The sequence below is a fragment of the Neltuma alba genome, unplaced genomic scaffold (assembly GCF_004799145.2).
Source record: "Neltuma alba isolate B1F8T4 unplaced genomic scaffold, ASM479914v2 tig00011304_pilon, whole genome shotgun sequence".
Classification (NCBI taxonomy): Eukaryota; Viridiplantae; Streptophyta; class Magnoliopsida; order Fabales; family Fabaceae; genus Neltuma; species Neltuma alba.
The window spans coordinates 458,197-474,257 of record NW_021636013.1 but is presented as its reverse complement, the minus strand read 5'-3'; the positions used below and the strand labels follow the sequence as shown (position 1 = coordinate 474,257).

At 33.6% G+C, this 16,061-nt stretch overlaps 3 protein-coding genes and 1 pseudogene across 3 annotated transcripts; 3 read left to right on the top strand and 1 right to left on the bottom strand.

Moving 5' to 3' along the window:
* The first annotated feature begins 1,378 nt into the window (after positions 1-1,378).
* LOC114711703 (cytochrome b561 domain-containing protein At2g30890-like) lies at positions 1,379-3,503 on the top strand. The gene is made up of 4 exons (XM_028896124.1): positions 1,379-1,694; positions 1,890-2,051; positions 2,555-2,703; positions 2,825-3,503. Exons 1-4 carry the CDS (start codon positions 1,560-1,562, stop codon positions 3,138-3,140), a joined length of 762 nt encoding a protein of 253 aa, XP_028751957.1. The 5' UTR covers positions 1,379-1,559; the 3' UTR covers positions 3,141-3,503.
* A 750-nt stretch (positions 3,504-4,253) lies between these two features.
* On the bottom strand, positions 4,254-6,363 carry LOC114711706 (uncharacterized). The gene is made up of 3 exons (XM_028896126.1): positions 6,159-6,363; positions 5,425-5,496; positions 4,254-4,612 (listed from the first exon to the last, which is right to left on the bottom strand). Exons 1-3 carry the CDS (start codon positions 6,334-6,336, stop codon positions 4,317-4,319), a joined length of 546 nt encoding a protein of 181 aa, XP_028751959.1. The 5' UTR covers positions 6,337-6,363; the 3' UTR covers positions 4,254-4,316.
* Positions 6,364-10,293: 3,930 nt separating this feature from the next.
* On the top strand, positions 10,294-12,453 carry LOC114711656 (dehydrodolichyl diphosphate synthase 2-like). The gene is made up of 3 exons (XM_028896075.1): positions 10,294-10,710; positions 11,709-11,776; positions 11,980-12,453. The coding sequence occupies exons 1-3, from the start codon at positions 10,294-10,296 to the stop codon at positions 12,425-12,427; spliced, it is 933 nt and encodes a 310-aa protein (XP_028751908.1). The 3' UTR covers positions 12,428-12,453.
* Positions 12,454-13,686: 1,233 nt separating this feature from the next.
* LOC114711655 (dehydrodolichyl diphosphate synthase 2-like) lies at positions 13,687-15,920 on the top strand (annotated as a pseudogene).
* Positions 15,921-16,061: the final 141 nt, after the last annotated feature.

The window sequence follows — 16,061 nt, the reverse complement described above, 5'->3', positions numbered from 1 at the left end:
TTGTTCGGATTGGACAAGTGATCAGTTACTATTTTTTCAATCTAACCAGCTAGTTTAGTCCAACTTAATCATCAGTGTGCGTGACCAAAATATTCTGGTCACATTAAATAACTTTAATTTTCAACATTTAGTTTAAAAATAAATGATATATAAATAAAAATTATTAGATCTAAATTGTAAAATGCAGAAATACATGAACACCAACATGAAAGCACACAGAATAATATGTCGGTTTATTCTCAAGGGATTTTTGCGGGACACCTGTGCAGGTTCGCTCTTTTGTTCTCTTTTAATTCTCTTTGAATTTGTCCTCTCTATGCTAAGAAGAAATCAGTTCAGATCTCTCACATTTACAAAATTATTATATAAACTTACACGATACATGCAAAGAGATCTTAAGGAAATAAATTATGAGTATGTATCACATGAAAATTAAGAAATAACGAGAAGACATATATGGGACGACGCAGAATGTACAGAAAAGAGTATTAGACAGGATTATTGACTTGATGTTTATCTTTTTAATGATTCATTTGTGTCTGAGAATTGACAATAATATAGTTTCCTTCAAAGTGTAGTTAAGTGTACAGTTTAAAACCAAAATTTCAACGTACGGTTATGGCATAAAGCAGAAAGTAGGAACAAACAAAACGGGAAACTCCATGTTATATCGGAACAAAAAGCAATCATGTTTTTAACAGAACTTGGTTTTAATTATTGAACTTTCGAACATAGAAATTAAAATTTATGAAAAGAAGAGAGACGTTGAATTATTTGGTTGGTGGAAGGAGCATTTTATAGTATAGTGGTGTGTATTCAATAGTGGGCATCAGAAGATAATGATTTTCCAGGAAAATCTACGAACATGATAGATCCACTTTCTCTTTTCAATCTGAACATAAAATTTCACTCTTTTTCGAAATTTTATGGAATAGCCACACTTGTCTTTTTTTCCCTCTGAAACTCCACATTTTCCTCCACAATCTCAAAAAAACCTGCAAAAGTAGTTAACCCCACTACTTTGAAATCTTTCCCAACCTTCCTCTTATACCCACTTTACCTTTTTCAAATCTCGTGCACTAACATTACTTTTACGGTATGAGTGAATTGTCTTTTTAAGGTTAATCTCTGTCTAATCTCATAAGCTCACGGGATGCAAAGGGGAAAAAGGTGAATTAGTATAATTATGAGATTTTAATCTCATACAGTCATTTTATTATATAATTCTCTTTTCAAAAGCATAGATATAGGGAATCCGCCTTAGTTTCCAAAGGTCGATGGTATATAATTCAGAGCTGTAATTCTCTTGAATATGGTAAAGAAGTTGGCACTGTAAGATAATATGATTATTTCATGGTATATCTTTGTATCAGGTAAGCAACAAAGATAAAGTGCTTAGAATCCTCACCCACACATTGAGTGAGAAAGGGACAATAAGTACCTGGGCCAGCAAATGGGGAAGCACATTCAGTTATGAAAATTCCACAGTTTTTGCTTCCTTCTTCAAGCTTCATCTTCATTGAAGATTGAGTCTGCAAGTGGCCATAGAACAAGGAAGCATGGAGGTTCAGAGATATCTTCTTATTTCCTTCTTTCATGCAAGTCTTGCTTCTCTCATTTTGCCTTTTGTTTCCTCATCTCAAGAACATGAACAAACTAAAAGCTATTCAAGAAACAAAGACGACAGCTTCAAGGTACTCCATTCCTGTTCTTTGTATGACCATCACAAAACTGAAAAATATGCGGTCTTGTGCCTGATAAGAACATTGTAGGACTCCATAGTTGAAGTATCTGTGTTTAACCTTTTTTTTTTAAAAAAAAAATTATTTCTGAAGTTATTCTTTATATTCCTTTGAATCTAACTTTTGTTGGTTGTTGTTTTTGTGAAGATGAGTTCCAGGTTGCTGTATGAAATCAAAGTACATGGTTTTCTGCTATGGGCTTCAATGGGGTTCTTGATGCCTGTTGGTATAATTGCAATCAGACTTGCAACCAGAGAAAGGAATCAAAGAAGGCGAAAAATTATATTCTATGGTCATGCAGTTCTGCAGGCAAGTACATAATCTGAATCTCTCTTATGTGCAAGTGAAAACTAAAAGATTGTTCTATAGCTTCATGTTTGTGATATAGATTTAATTTCTCTGATTAACTTTTAATGAGGGCGAAAGGAAGACAAGAGTGCCAAAGATTCCAGTTTTCATCTTTTTTATTCTTATTTTCTTAATGGGCCTGAAGTTTGCTACTTCCTACTTAACTGTTAACTTGAAGTTTGTTAAGACGGACAATAATTAATGCTTTGCGGATGAGAGAAGACCTTATTAAGAAATTACGTTGTAAAATGTTGTGTTCATTCCTTTTAGATCATCTAAATACGATTTATGTACTTCAGACTTTTAACCATAGTTTATTGAATTCTTAAGTGAAATCATCGTTATCTTTTAAGTGACAGTAAAAAAAATATTACATCCATTCTGCATTTTCTACTTAGTTCAAAATGAAAAACATTAAATTTTGTTTTAATTAGTTAAAAATCTAGACTTTTTATATTCAGCAGCACGTTGCAGTTATTGTTGCCACAGCAGGAGCAATAATGTCCATAAAAAATTTCAACAACTTATTCAACAATACTCATCAGAGAATAGGAGTAGCATTATATGGTATTATCTGGCTGCAGCTCCTTCTTGGTATTTTTCGACCTCAAAGGTGTGTCCTTCAATTTTCTTCTTATCCGCTAATACCAAATGTGTGTGTGTGTAATATCATTATTCTTTTCAAATCATCCTTATTGTTTCTGGAGAGTTCCGACTTTCTGTTCATGTTACAGGGGATCCAAAAGAAGAAGTGCATGGTACCTTTCACATTGGATAGCAGGAACAGCAGTTTCATTTCTGGGTGTATTGAGTGTATATTTAGGACTACAAGCCTATGAAGAAAAAACATCAAAAAGTGTAACAGTTTGGAAGATACTTTTCACTGCCCAAATATGTTTGATTGTGGTTTTGTACCTCTTTCAAGACAAATGGGTTTATTTACACAACCAAGGACAGGTTTTGGACAGTGAATTGCAAAATTCTACTGCTCCAGAGATTTGTCCTGATGAAAACCAACAGAAGAAGGAATTGAAGCCTGAATCTTGTTAAGGAAGATAAAGTATGTTGAAGAGTCACAACATTTTGTGACTTGGCATGTGCTGGACATGAATACAGCTTTTTCACACAGTCTTGATACTTCATAGTTTGTTTAGTAACTTTGGCTTCTTCTATTATAGGAAAAAGGAGTATAAAATGTGCAGAGTAATTATTTAGAGATTGGTAAGAACTTCTTTTAGTTTTACTTTTATTTTAAAAAATATCAAGTATGAGGCTCACTTGTAGCCTTCATAGAGATAGAAGGGAATAAAAGTACAGTAGAACAACCAAAGGCAAGTTAAATACCGTTGCTATTCAATGGGGTTTCATTTGGTCTTCAAAGGATAAATCAAGTTAATTGCACAGCTTTTTTAAGATTTGCTGTTGACGTGACGTGTTTATCTCGCTGATGGATTCTGCCATAATTTATAGATAGAATCGAACGAATCATTTTCATTGAAAGAGCAAAGGATCTGAAAGGCATTTGTGAATGAGAACTGAAGTATGGGTTATCCCTGCAACTAAGAATTACTTGTATTACTCTGAAGTCTGAACCAGCCATACTATAAAGAATTGGAGTCGAACAGAACATATTCAAATATAAATGAATGATTAAGTGTATAGATGGGAGTCCCATACACAATTACTCTTTTCCTGCAACACACTGAATAAGAATGCATAAACGTAACTGATTCTGATTTTTTAACCATTTGATTCAGGGTAAACTGGGATGTCATGTTTTTATGGCTGTAATGCAACCTTCTAGTCTGAGTACTCTGCTTTTTCTGGCACTTGGAAATCAAATGAAAGTCCATTTTGCATTTGAATTACGGCTAATCACTTGTTCTCATGTCACTTTGGAGAAGTTACCTTCAAGTTAAATTCAAAAAGATTAAGCAGACCAAGCGAATTATCAACCGACACGTAAGCCTGCAATTGCACCTACATTACATCACTGACACGCTTAAATGTATATTTATAACTGGCTTACTCTACTTATTTAATATTGAACCGACCAAGTCTATTTAAGAATGTTTTGGGGGGGGGGGGAAGTAGTGTTGTATTATTTCTTATTGCCGCTTGCTAAGTAAGATAAGAGAAGCGACAGTCACTATACAAGACTAGAGAGGAAAACAAGTCATTATCTTAGATATTCTATTATGTGGCCGTTCTATCATATAACACATATCATGGAAAAAGCTGTACATAACCAGTTAACACAGCAATTCCTAGTATTATAAGAGGAGGAAGAATCACAAAAGCTCCTATAGTGGCAAAGAATACCGAATCATTCCTTTGAGAAACTTCATTTAGGTAAGCTTGTCTCCTGATATTTCTCTTTTGTGAAATGGTCAAGAACCTGGCGCTCACTTTCTTCAAGTTTTTACCCAAAGGAATACTGAAATCATCATCTCTGTCTCCTACCAACTGTGCGAGCTGCTCACGGATAGTAAGTTTGCCAGAGCCGCCATCACTTTCATAACCTGGAAATCAGAAATGGCTCCAATATCATTCTTTTACCCAAACATTAAACAATGAAGAGAAACCAGATTTGTAAAGAAATTTGATTTTATCTCGCAAGTCATTGGATTTAACATATTAAGTTTATTTGGTGTCGCTCAATTTTTAACTTTTCTACATAGTGAATGCTCTACTATGGTACTAAACAAGTCATCAAGACTACAAAAATTGTACTACATTACCCATATACTATTTTAGAAATATTCCATGATTGAAATGTGAAACACAATTGACACAAGTGAGTTAGTTTAGGCAGTAAGAGGAGATGGCATCCCCCTTAATCAATATGGGTTCAGCTCCTATGGAGAGTAAAATCTTGAACTCATGGAGAAAGAGTAGCTTTACTTTCAGGCATAACCCAAAGACGTCTCAGATGCTAATAAAAAATAATAAAAAGATGGGAAAAATGTTTATGGTGTGGTGTGCACGTTTTTCCTATACATGCCATTAAGGGTATAAATGGCATAAATTTGATCTTTAGCAACTCTTGGTCTCTTGACAAGTTTTCCTTTTGAATCTTGATATCGATAACTACCTTCTTAAGACATGTACGTATATTTTGCACATTTCATTTAAGATGACAAGATAAAACAATTCAGAAAAGGAATGGTTGATAGGAATAAAGTGAGATTACAAAACCAGAGGACAATCAATCTGTATTCGCCTATACGTATTATTCACATAAAAGAGACAGTAGTTTACATACCACTGACTGATATCAATCTGTATTCGCCTATACGTATTATTCACATAACAGAGACAGTAGTTTACATACCACTGACTGATGAGCTAGTTGATGTAAGTTGCTCCAAGAGATCGAGCTGTGAGCGGGCAGAGGACAAAGGTCCTAATGATAGAAGTCATAAAAGAATATGAGGGACTTCTGTGAGAGGGCATAAATAACTGCATCCGATAACATTCAGGACATGAACTAGTTGATTAGTAGAACCAGGCATAAACATAAAAAAGCTCTGGAGCTTGATGAAGCAAAAAGTAGCTTTCTTCAGCAAGCTATGAGTTCCTTTCATTATTTTCCCTTTTCTCTATTGCTTTCACTCACACTGAAAAGAATAGCATAAAATTTCCTGCAAATGAATCCTGTAAAATATATATGTTCCTTTTATCAGACTTCATACACAATTCATGTAAGTACATCTAGCATTGGACTCTCATCATTTTTCTGTCCTCAAGGCGTTTGTGTTCAGCTGAGCCACAGAATCCAGATCAAACTACTTTTGCTTTCATATAAGAAACTCAGAAACATGGCTATATACATGAGAAGCCAACAAGACTAACCAATTAAAAACAAAAGAAGTATATTCTGCAGCTCAAACAGCTCACAAGTATATAAAGCTTATCGATATTCTTAAAAGTAGAATATAGAGCTGATCGGTCTTCTTATAGAACGAAGTATACTCTGCAACTCAAACAGCGCACTTGAAAATTCATGCTTAAGATTTGAATTCAACCCAAAGCAAACAAAAAGCCAAATAAAAATGAAAGACATACCCGCCGGGGAATCTTCCTCTGTAACTCCAGCCTCAGCCCCTTGTGACTGAGCAGGAGTTCTGGTTGAAGAATAAGGGTAGAATTTGAGGACGGAATTGTTTTTCCTGAGGAGAAAGGAAGGTGCAGGGCGAAGAGAAGCGGTGGAACTGAGATTGACGGCCATGGGGTTCTGATTCATGTGATGTTCGAAGGTACGATTGCCATTGATTCTGGTTTTGCTTTAAGAATCGAATTTCCATATTCAAATTGGTTTTTGGGAGCCACTCACCGCCACAAATAATGCTGGGTTTATATTACATTATTCGCTGCATCCAGGTGATTCGAGACGGTTGGCCGCTCTTTTTTTAAAAACAAAAATGGGCTTGTCTGATTTTATTTTTTATTTGTATGTTTTTAGTGCATTAATTAGTAAATGGTGAAAAAATAATATGCTTTATTAGTATAATTTTCATTATTACTGTATTCTAATTAATTTTGTAGAACATAAAGTAATAAAACTTTAGAAAGATATAATAATTTTTTTTATTTTTTAAAGCAAATTTTAACCTTTTTTTTTTCGTTTTCAAAGCACATAACCAAAAACAGATTTTAAACCATATATTTTTATTTTTTGTTTTTCAAAATAAATATGGGTTTAAAAACATAAAGCCAAACAGACCCTTTCTTTTTCTTGTTCTTTTTTTCTTTTTGGGCCAGGATTAGCCATTCTCAACATGTGCTGGATGGATGAATGATAATTTTAGACTAATGTCTTAAAAATATAATTTTCTTTTATGTGATTTTTAAGGAATTCAATTATAATATGAAATATATTTTGAACGGATAAATTTATTTATAGTTAGAAATAAATTAATGTACTACATCCTCTACTTTGATTTTTAATTGAATCTTAAATACAAAACTCCAATCTATTTTATTTTTCATATTTAACTATTTTTTTAAAGTAGTCATTATAGTAATTACATATTTTAAAGATTCTATCAAATAATAATTTTAGCCAATACACATGATCAGTGAAGTATTTTAGAAGAGATAACACATATTTATTATAAATAACTAATTTAGAATTTTTTTAATATACTCAAATTAATCAATTAACTTTTATATGAAGGATGGAAGATAGTATATATAAATATATATATATAATTCTTATTGGAAAAAATTAATTCAACATGATTCTATATTACCTATATTGGGCCAAAAGACGTGGGATATCTTTTTACATCAGCATTTAGCTTTTTTTAGTGAGAAATTAATCTGCAAAACCCGATATGACCTAACGTTCGGCCAGCTCTGGGCGGGGCAAAAAGGTGATGGTTCAAGCGGCTAGGCTCACCGGGCGTAGTGGGCTGGAGGAGCAGCAGCCTGTGATCCTTCCACTGTAAGGAGCCAGAGGTTGTCGCTGCTCTGTGAAACCAGCCTCACGCAGTGCCCTCTCGTCTAGGAACCATGAATCTCAAGCCTTCGCTCAGGACCCATGGCTCAGCTCTTCACTTGGAACGGGCAGGCCAGCAAATTGCCTCCCCCGACCCAACCAGGCGAAACCAGATCCGTGTTCCATCACCTTGATGCCCCCACTTGGGTTACAAGCTGACGTTACCCAGCTCGGCGAGCTGCTGTTTGTGTCAGTGTTATATATAGTGCACTTTCTTATTCATTTTAGTCGATGTGGGACTTCTGTTCAAACGTATCGATGATGATCTTGTTAGCGAACCTGTGATTCCAAACATACAGGTGCCTGTGATCTTGTATCAAGTGGAAGTTTCTTATTGCAAGGAATATCGATCGATTGATATGAATCGAGAGAGAGAATCCAGAATCCAAAGAAGATACGTTGGTAATGCTCTAGCCACCGAGCTGTACGTGGACGTTCCACCCAGCTGCAAGATGAAGCCCAGAAAGAAACCCATCATGAATACTGAATACACGTGCCTGTGCAAAATTATCCACACGTGGAGTAGTATTTGCATCCCAAGATTTTCACCATTAGTGTCAACAATATAATGCTAAAACATGCTATGAAGTTCAGATACTTACTACTGAAGCTGCGAATTCAGGCATCTGTGTTTGTTTTTGCCTCGCATATGGTTATTTTTTCATGGGAAGCAATCTGACTTTAAGGTGCCATGAGATACTAAACATGACTACCTCTTTTAATGAAGATTCAAATCCTGATAAGAACTAATTCCTTCCCGACTAGACCCGTCGCTATTAGAACAATAAATTCTTCTACTTTGTTGGGGTAAATCGTCCATTTGGTGATGAAGAGTTCAGAAAGCATTATTGCTTCAGGAAGTTGAAAGTGAACGCCTAATGATATGTTGCTCTTCTGCAAAAACATACACACGCCATGTTCCTGCACAGGCTATTCCCATTATATATGTGTGTGTGTGTGTGTGCGCCCGTGGAGAATACCAGATAAAGTCACTCAGATAAAACATTACTGATTAAATCATTTCAATTTCAAATTTTCAAATACGTTTAGTTAATATGATACTAAACTTTGTTATCATGTGGTTAAATGTAACGGTTTATACTGTTTTATGAGTATTATTCTTTCACATGGTCAATTTAAGTTTACTACGTACCAAGGTTCAATATTATCTTTTTAATATTAAACAAATTCAATTGCATCAAAGATAAATCATGCTTTGTAAATATGTTAAGACAACCTCTTAAGGCATCTATTCAGATTGCGTTTGAATAAAATGGACACAATTTTATCTTTCGGTTGAATGTCTCATAATGAAAAATAAAACAAAAAAATTCGTGCCAAAAAATGAAAAACTAAACAAAAAAATGGGGGCAAAAAAACTATGGGTAATTATCCAATTTTTGTAGCCACCATGTTATTATCCCATCTATAATACCCTCTCTTCAACTTTATTGAAGAAAGATCAGTTTCATCTTTATTGAATAGTATCTTCGGTCCTTAATATAAGACTCTATTTGATTTTTATTTTGGTCCTAAATATAAGACCCAAATCCATTTTGTCTCTCATATTTATATATTTTTTCCAAAATAGCCCTTCTAATAATAATAGTTCTAGTCAATACACTTGGTTAATAAGGATATTTTAGAAAAGACAATACCTATTTAGGACAAATAACTAACTCAACTTACTTTCTTAATCTTCTCAAATTAGTCAACTGGCTCTTATAATTAGGACCAGAGGTAGTAGTTAATTTGGAAACTTACGTGTTAAATTCCAAAACCTTTCAATACACTTTAGCAAAACATGAGCAAATTGACCGGTTAATAATTAAGTTAATTTGGTGTCAATAACAAGAATGAAATTAAAGTACTTGATTTAAAATGTCTTTGAAACAATTAGGGGGCGGGGGACAACGCAATTTGACAAGTCATGCTCATGAGATTGATTTCAAATTAATGGCTTAGAAGGTTTAAAAAAAACAAATACTCAATACATTGACCACTTAATATCATAATAAACAACCTTTAAATGCATTACTTCCATATTAAAATAATTCTATCATATAACATGTTCATGTTTCTTCAAATGTCTCCTGGGGAGAAGTTTCTAGTTTTACTTAAAAAATCGTACCTAATTGCTCAACTTCATATAATCATAACTTTTTAATTTTTACTCCATTCTGACATAATTAATAAAATATCTTTAAAAATTAAGTTGAGTTCAATTCTAAACAAAACAAGTTTCGTATCAAAAACAGTTTATAATTTTTAAGAGTAGAAAATATAAAAGTATCAATTTATAAAGTCAAATATAACTGTATTAATTATATATATAATGTTTGGAAATAAGGAATAAAAAATTTTTTAAGGAAAGCATTAAGCAAGATTTTGCATCATTGATGAAATCAATTTAAGTTGATTACGCAACTTCTAAATCTAAATTATTTAACTAATAGCACCGTTTCAATAAATAAATGACAACCGTCAAAATAATCAAATTAAACTATTAGCAAGTTACGTCACATAGAAATAGAAATTTTGAATCTAAAAGACAATTCGGCCCTTGCGGTAGACGTGTTCCCAGTCAATTTCCTTTTTTTTTTTAACCAGCATAAAGGCTCTTAAACAAATTCAAATCCCAGCCGTCTGCGTACGGTGGCGCCAAACACACATTCTCTCGTATTCCGTAACCGGAGTAGCATGTTCCTGCACAGGCTTCCTATTCTCGTGGAGAATACTGTAACTCTATTTCCTCATCCTCATAGTCTTACTTGTCCCCGTTACCAAACACACCGCCGTTTCTCCTCTCCTTCACTCTTTCCCAGTTTTCAGAGTCGCAGGACCGTACTTCATTCGCGAGATGTGGCTGTTGTTTCGGGATCATTGGCGGAGCCGGAGCCGTTGCCGCCCGAGCTGCGATCGGATCTGATGCCGAAGCATGTGGCGGTGAGTATGGACGGAAATAGGAGATGGGCTAAGATGCGGGGGTTGCCGCCGTCGACGGGTCATGAGGCCGGCGTTCAATCGATGATGAAGATAATCGATCTGTGTTGTAGTTGGGGGATTAAGGTTCTGACGCTTTTCTGGTTTTCTTGCGATAATTGGAAACGCGCGAAGGTTAGCCTTTCGTAGCATTAATATAACTGTGATCAGTGACTCTTCTCGGATTTGATCATCTCCTAATCCTTTCTTTCCTTTTCTTTTGTTTCCAATTTAATTCACAAGGAAGCAATTGCAATTTACAAGACCCAGCCTGTTGTTTATACTACTCCCTCCGTTCCTTATTATAAGAGACATTTGATGCTTATGGCATGTTCCTATATATAAGAGACACTTAAAAGTTGTCTCTACTTTTTTGTGTTGATTTCCTATTTTATCCATATTTATTGTCTTCAACTCACACTCTCTCTCCCTCTCACTTCTCTTTCTTTCAATAATTTAATTATTCTCTTTCATGCTCTCTCTCCTTATTAATGAGGGCATTTTTGGAAAAAAAATTATATTGATTGTTCTTAACTAATTTTAACTTATTTTTTGATCAACGTAATTCGGTTATTCGTCTCTTATAATAAGGAACGGAGGGAATATTATTTAGAATCAAAACTAAATGTTTAACAAGCTCTTATACTACCTCCGGTCGTAATTATAAAAACCAGTTAACTAATTTAAAGGGATTAAGGAAGTAAGTTGAGCTAGTTATTTATCCTAAATAGGTGTTATCTTTTCTAAAATATCCTTACTAATTAAGTGTATTAACTAGAACTATAATTATTAGAAGGATTATCTTGAAAAAAATTGAGTAAATATGAGAGACAAAATGGATTAGAATCTTATATTTAAAACCAAAATAAAAGTCAAATAGGATCTTTTATTAAGGACCGGAGATAGTTGCTAGTTTAACTTTTAATTTAGTCCTAAATATAAAATCCCAGTCTACTTTATCTCTCATATTCATACATTATATTGTTTTCAAAATAGTCTTTATATTAGTTGTACATGTTAAAGATTCAATCAAATAATAGTTTTAGCTAATATATATGATTAACAAGGATATTTTAAAAAAAAAACAACACATATCTATTATAAATAACTAATACATATTGATTGTGATATAGGTGGAGGTTGACTTTTTGATGCAGCTTTTTGAGAGTACCACGAACACCTTAATTGAAACCGGCAACAGGTAATTCACTCCACTGTGCTAAACATCTACTAGCCAAGCTTCTTAATTATAACTTAATTTCAATATCAATCAATTAGTTTTCCTAATCTTCTCTCATATCCTTCTCATAAGAACTTTCAACACAATTCATAATAATATACCAATTGCTTCATAGCCTAGCAGCATAAAAACTCTCCGATCTTTTTGGTGCATGGATATTATAGGGAAGGCATAAAAATATCGGTGATTGGAGACACATCAAAGCTCCCACTGTCTTTGCAAAGAATGATAAGCAACGCAGAGGAGAGGACGAAGCAAAACTGTGGACTGCAACTAATCATAGCGATTAGCTACAGCGGCAAATACGACGTCGTGCAAGCCTGCAAGGCCATAGCTGGGAAGATTAAAGATGGCGTTGTGGAAGTGGAAGACATTAATGAAAGCTTGATTGAGCAGGAACTGGAAACCAAGTGTAGCGAGTTTCCAAATCCAGACCTAATGATTCGAACCAGTGGAGAACTCAGATTGAGTAACTTCTTGTTGTGGCAACTTGCCTTCACAGAACTTGTGTTTGATCCTCATCTCTGGCCTGATTTTGGCAAGAAGCAATTCGTTGAAGCCTTGGCTGCGTTTCAGCAAAGACAAAGACGCTTTGGTGGGCAACACTCATAAATTAATTACTCTCTTGGCTCCTTAATGTAGAAGTTAGACAATTAACTTGCAGCTATTCAGAAAATTAGTTAAATTAATTATATATAATAATTATATGTTGGTTTTCTTAGAATATTTTTTCTAAAGACGTTATTGTTACAACCCCTTAATGAAAACCTCTTATTATATACAAATTATAAATTTAAAAAATAAATTGGATTAATGTCTTATATTTAGAATCAATACAAACTTATTATTTAGATCTTTTACTTAAAACCAGAGGTAGTAAGTTAATTTGGTGTCACCCACGGGAATAACATTGAAAAGTAAGCTCAAGACTACTCCGTTTAAAATGTCTCTTTGAAACAGAAAGAGGGAAATTAAGAACAGAATTTGAAAACTCATGGTATTTACTGATTGTTTTGATATTAATCAGTTAGAATTTTTATAGAATTAGCACATACTCAACGCTATGACTTACTAGCATCATCATAAATAACTTCTGAATGTCATCACTCTTTCAATTTAACTCTATATTTTACGAAAGAAATGTCATTAAAAAGCTCTACTATCTAGTTTTTAATGAAATAACTAATAAGTTTCACTTAAAAATTCATAACTCATTACTCAACTTCATATAATTAACCATAATTTTTTGCATTTAACTCCATTTTGATCTAATTAATAAAATATCTCTAAGAAGTAATTTGAGAGTGTTTTTTTAAATGAAAAAATTTCATATCAAAATCATTTATAATTTATGAAATGTTATAAGATATGGAAGTATCAGTTTGCAAGGCAACTATATATGAATGAACTATTTAAATATGTTGTTTGAAAGTAAGAAAAATAACAAATATTTTAATAAAAAACATTAAGGAAGATTTGCATGATCCATGATAGCTACATATCATATTAACTAATCAATTTAAGTTGATTAAGCAACCTCTAAAATATTTAACTAACAAGGTTTCAATAAATGGCAACACATCAATAAATTGTCAAAATAATCAAATTAAACCATATGTCATCTCGAAGGAATTTTTTTCTTTTAACAAAAAGGCTAAGAACAAAACTTGAAAGTCAATACCCACATGCGTTGAATCTAGGAGAAGGTGTTTTATAGGCTTAAAAATGAGGTCTCATTCAAATTCGAGTGTTACCTAAGCCTCATACTCCTGCTTCTGCCCCTTCCCGAATACACCGATTCTTCCCCACTTCATTCTTTCCAAATCTTCAGACTCGCACGACCGTACTTCCTTCACGAGATGTGGCTGTGATCATCGCTGGAACCGGAGCCGTTGCCGCCGGATCTGCGACCGGATCTGATGCCGAAACACGTGGCGGTGATTATGGACGGAAACAGGAGGTGGGCCGAGATGCGGGGGTTGCCGGCGTCGGCGGGTCATGAGGCCGGCGTACAGTCGATGAGAAGGACTATCGATCAGTGTTGCAGTTGGGGGATTAAGGTTCTGACGCTTTTATGGTTTTCTTCTGATAATTGGAATCGCCCAAAGGTTAGCTAGCTTTTCATATGTAGCATTTTGATCTGTGGGTTGTAACTGTTTTCTGGTTCTTTTCTGGGCAAGGCGATCACATTTCTTCTCAAGTGATGAACTATTGAATAGGGCTTTAAACTTTTTTCAAATATAAATATGATGAATTCTCCTATCTATAAAATGGGAGTCCAGTTTTTTACTTGTTATATATATATGTATATAATATAATGATAAATTGGTTTTTCACTTGCTCAAAAGAAAGAAAAAAACAAACATTGTCCCATATATAGCCATATATATCATTGCAGCGGTTCAAAAATTTTCATATGGACCCCATAATAAAGTTAATGTCAGAGCAGAATTTTTTTAAAAAAAAAATTTCAGTACTATAATAATATAATATGAGAAATTGAATGACGAAATCTGGGAATTTAAATCGTGAAAAATCCTGATTTGATATTATTTTTTAATGAGGTATTAAACTGTCATTCTACTAACGATTTAGGGTAAAAAAAATGTTCTAGCACCGGAGGTAACAATTTAATGATGAAGCTGTTAGTTTTGACCTTTAAAGTAGTCTTTTTGTTTTTTGGTCAAGACTTTTAAAGTAGTCTATTGACAAATTTTTTGTTGGCTGTAATGTGGTCTTATTACAACAAAAACTTAGGCATTTTTATCAAAATACTGTAAACATTAAAACTTATTACACAAATGCTACATTATGAAAACTATTTCTCAATATGCTGTATTTTTTAGAAATCGTTCATGCCGTGATGAACTTTCAATCTGACAATTTTTTTCATTTTCGGCAAAAATTACAGCTAAATACCCTATTTCATCAAAGGTTGTCCTGTCTCTGTCTGCCTATTGAATTTTAGAGAAAATTACAGTTATACCCATCCTTCCCATTTTCCCTGTGCTCTGTCTCTTTCTAAGATTGGCCCCAAAAAAATCTCTACAGTGCTGTTTGGTACGAGGAAATAGAGAGTGACGGAGGAGAAAGAAAATTTTACTGAACTATATTTAAAAAATCAGATAAGTAAGATTTTCAAATTTTAATAAAGAGATGAAGTAATATATAATAGTGTAAAAATTAATTAAAATTTTTTAATCCCGCTATTAAAATTTTTTCTCCAATATCTTTTTTTTTCTCATACCAAATAGACTCTAAATAAAAACATATTTTGTAGAAAAATTACGCGTTGTCATTTTATAAATTACTACTCTTTCGGTCCTTATTGTATAATACTACTTCTGATCATTAATATAAGAGTTTGTTTGACTTTTATTTTGGTCTTAAATATAAGATATTAATCCACTTTGTTTATCATATTTATCCCTTTTTTCAAGATAATCCTTGTAATAATAATAATTCTAGCTAATAGATTTGATTAGCGAGGATATTTTAGAAAAGATAATACTTATTTATTACAAATAACTAACTTAAGTTATTTTCTTAATTTTTTCAAATTAGTCAACTAGCTCTTATATTTGAGACCATAAGTAATACTTAATTTGTGAATTGATATTAGTTTTATAAGTAAAACCTATGTTATATGTTTGACAGTAAACACATCAAAATATCAGTAATAGGGGACACATTAGAACTCCCAACCTCTCTGCAAAGAATGATAAGCAACGCAGAGGAGAAGACAAAGCAAAACTGTGGAATGCAACTAATGGCAGCGATTAGCTACAGCGGCAAATACGACGTCATGCAAGCCTGCAAAACCATAGCAGGAAAGGTCAAAGACGGCATCATGGAGGTAGAAGACATTAATGAAGGGCTGATAGAGCAAGAACTGGAAGCAAGCTGCACCAAGTTTCCCAACCCAGACTTGATGATTCGAACCAGTGGCGAACTCAAAGTGAGCAACCTCTTGCTTCGGCAACTTGCTTACACTGAACTTGGCTTTGATGCTCATCTCTGGCCTGATCTTGGCAAGGACCAATTTGTGGAGGCCTTGGCTTTGTCTCAGCAAAGACACAGGCGCTTTGGTGGAAGACGACATTGATAATTTTTAACTATATTTATTATCATGAGCTGTTGTCTAATTTGGATTAACTTATTTAAATGATTTTATACTACATATAATATTAATATGTGAAAAGAGTTTTATATGATAAAACGCGAAATGGTTATAAGGTGCTTGAGT

Excerpts from the sequence above, each read along its gene's own strand:
- LOC114711706 (XM_028896126.1), bottom strand. The coding sequence starts at position 6,336 with ATGAATCAGAACCCCATGGCCGTCAATCTCAGTTCCACCGCTTCTCTT. Across the intron at positions 5,497-6,158 it reads AGAGGAAGATTCCCCGGCGG|GACCTTTGTCCTCTGCCCGC; the intron begins GTATGTCTTTCA and ends TTCTATCATTAG. Across the intron at positions 4,613-5,424 it reads AACTAGCTCATCAGTCAGTG|GTTATGAAAGTGATGGCGGC; the intron begins GTATGTAAACTA and ends TCTGATTTCCAG.
- LOC114711703 (XM_028896124.1), top strand. The coding sequence starts at position 1,560 with ATGGAGGTTCAGAGATATCTTCTTATTTCCTTCTTTCATGCAAGTCTT. Across the intron at positions 1,695-1,889 it reads ACAAAGACGACAGCTTCAAG|ATGAGTTCCAGGTTGCTGTA; the intron begins GTACTCCATTCC and ends GTTTTTGTGAAG. Across the intron at positions 2,704-2,824 it reads GGTATTTTTCGACCTCAAAG|GGGATCCAAAAGAAGAAGTG; the intron begins GTGTGTCCTTCA and ends TTCATGTTACAG.
- LOC114711656 (XM_028896075.1), top strand. The coding sequence starts at position 10,294 with ATGTTCCTGCACAGGCTTCCTATTCTCGTGGAGAATACTGTAACTCTA. Across the intron at positions 10,711-11,708 it reads ATAATTGGAAACGCGCGAAG|GTGGAGGTTGACTTTTTGAT; the intron begins GTTAGCCTTTCG and ends ATTGTGATATAG. Across the intron at positions 11,777-11,979 it reads TTAATTGAAACCGGCAACAG|GGAAGGCATAAAAATATCGG; the intron begins GTAATTCACTCC and ends TGGATATTATAG.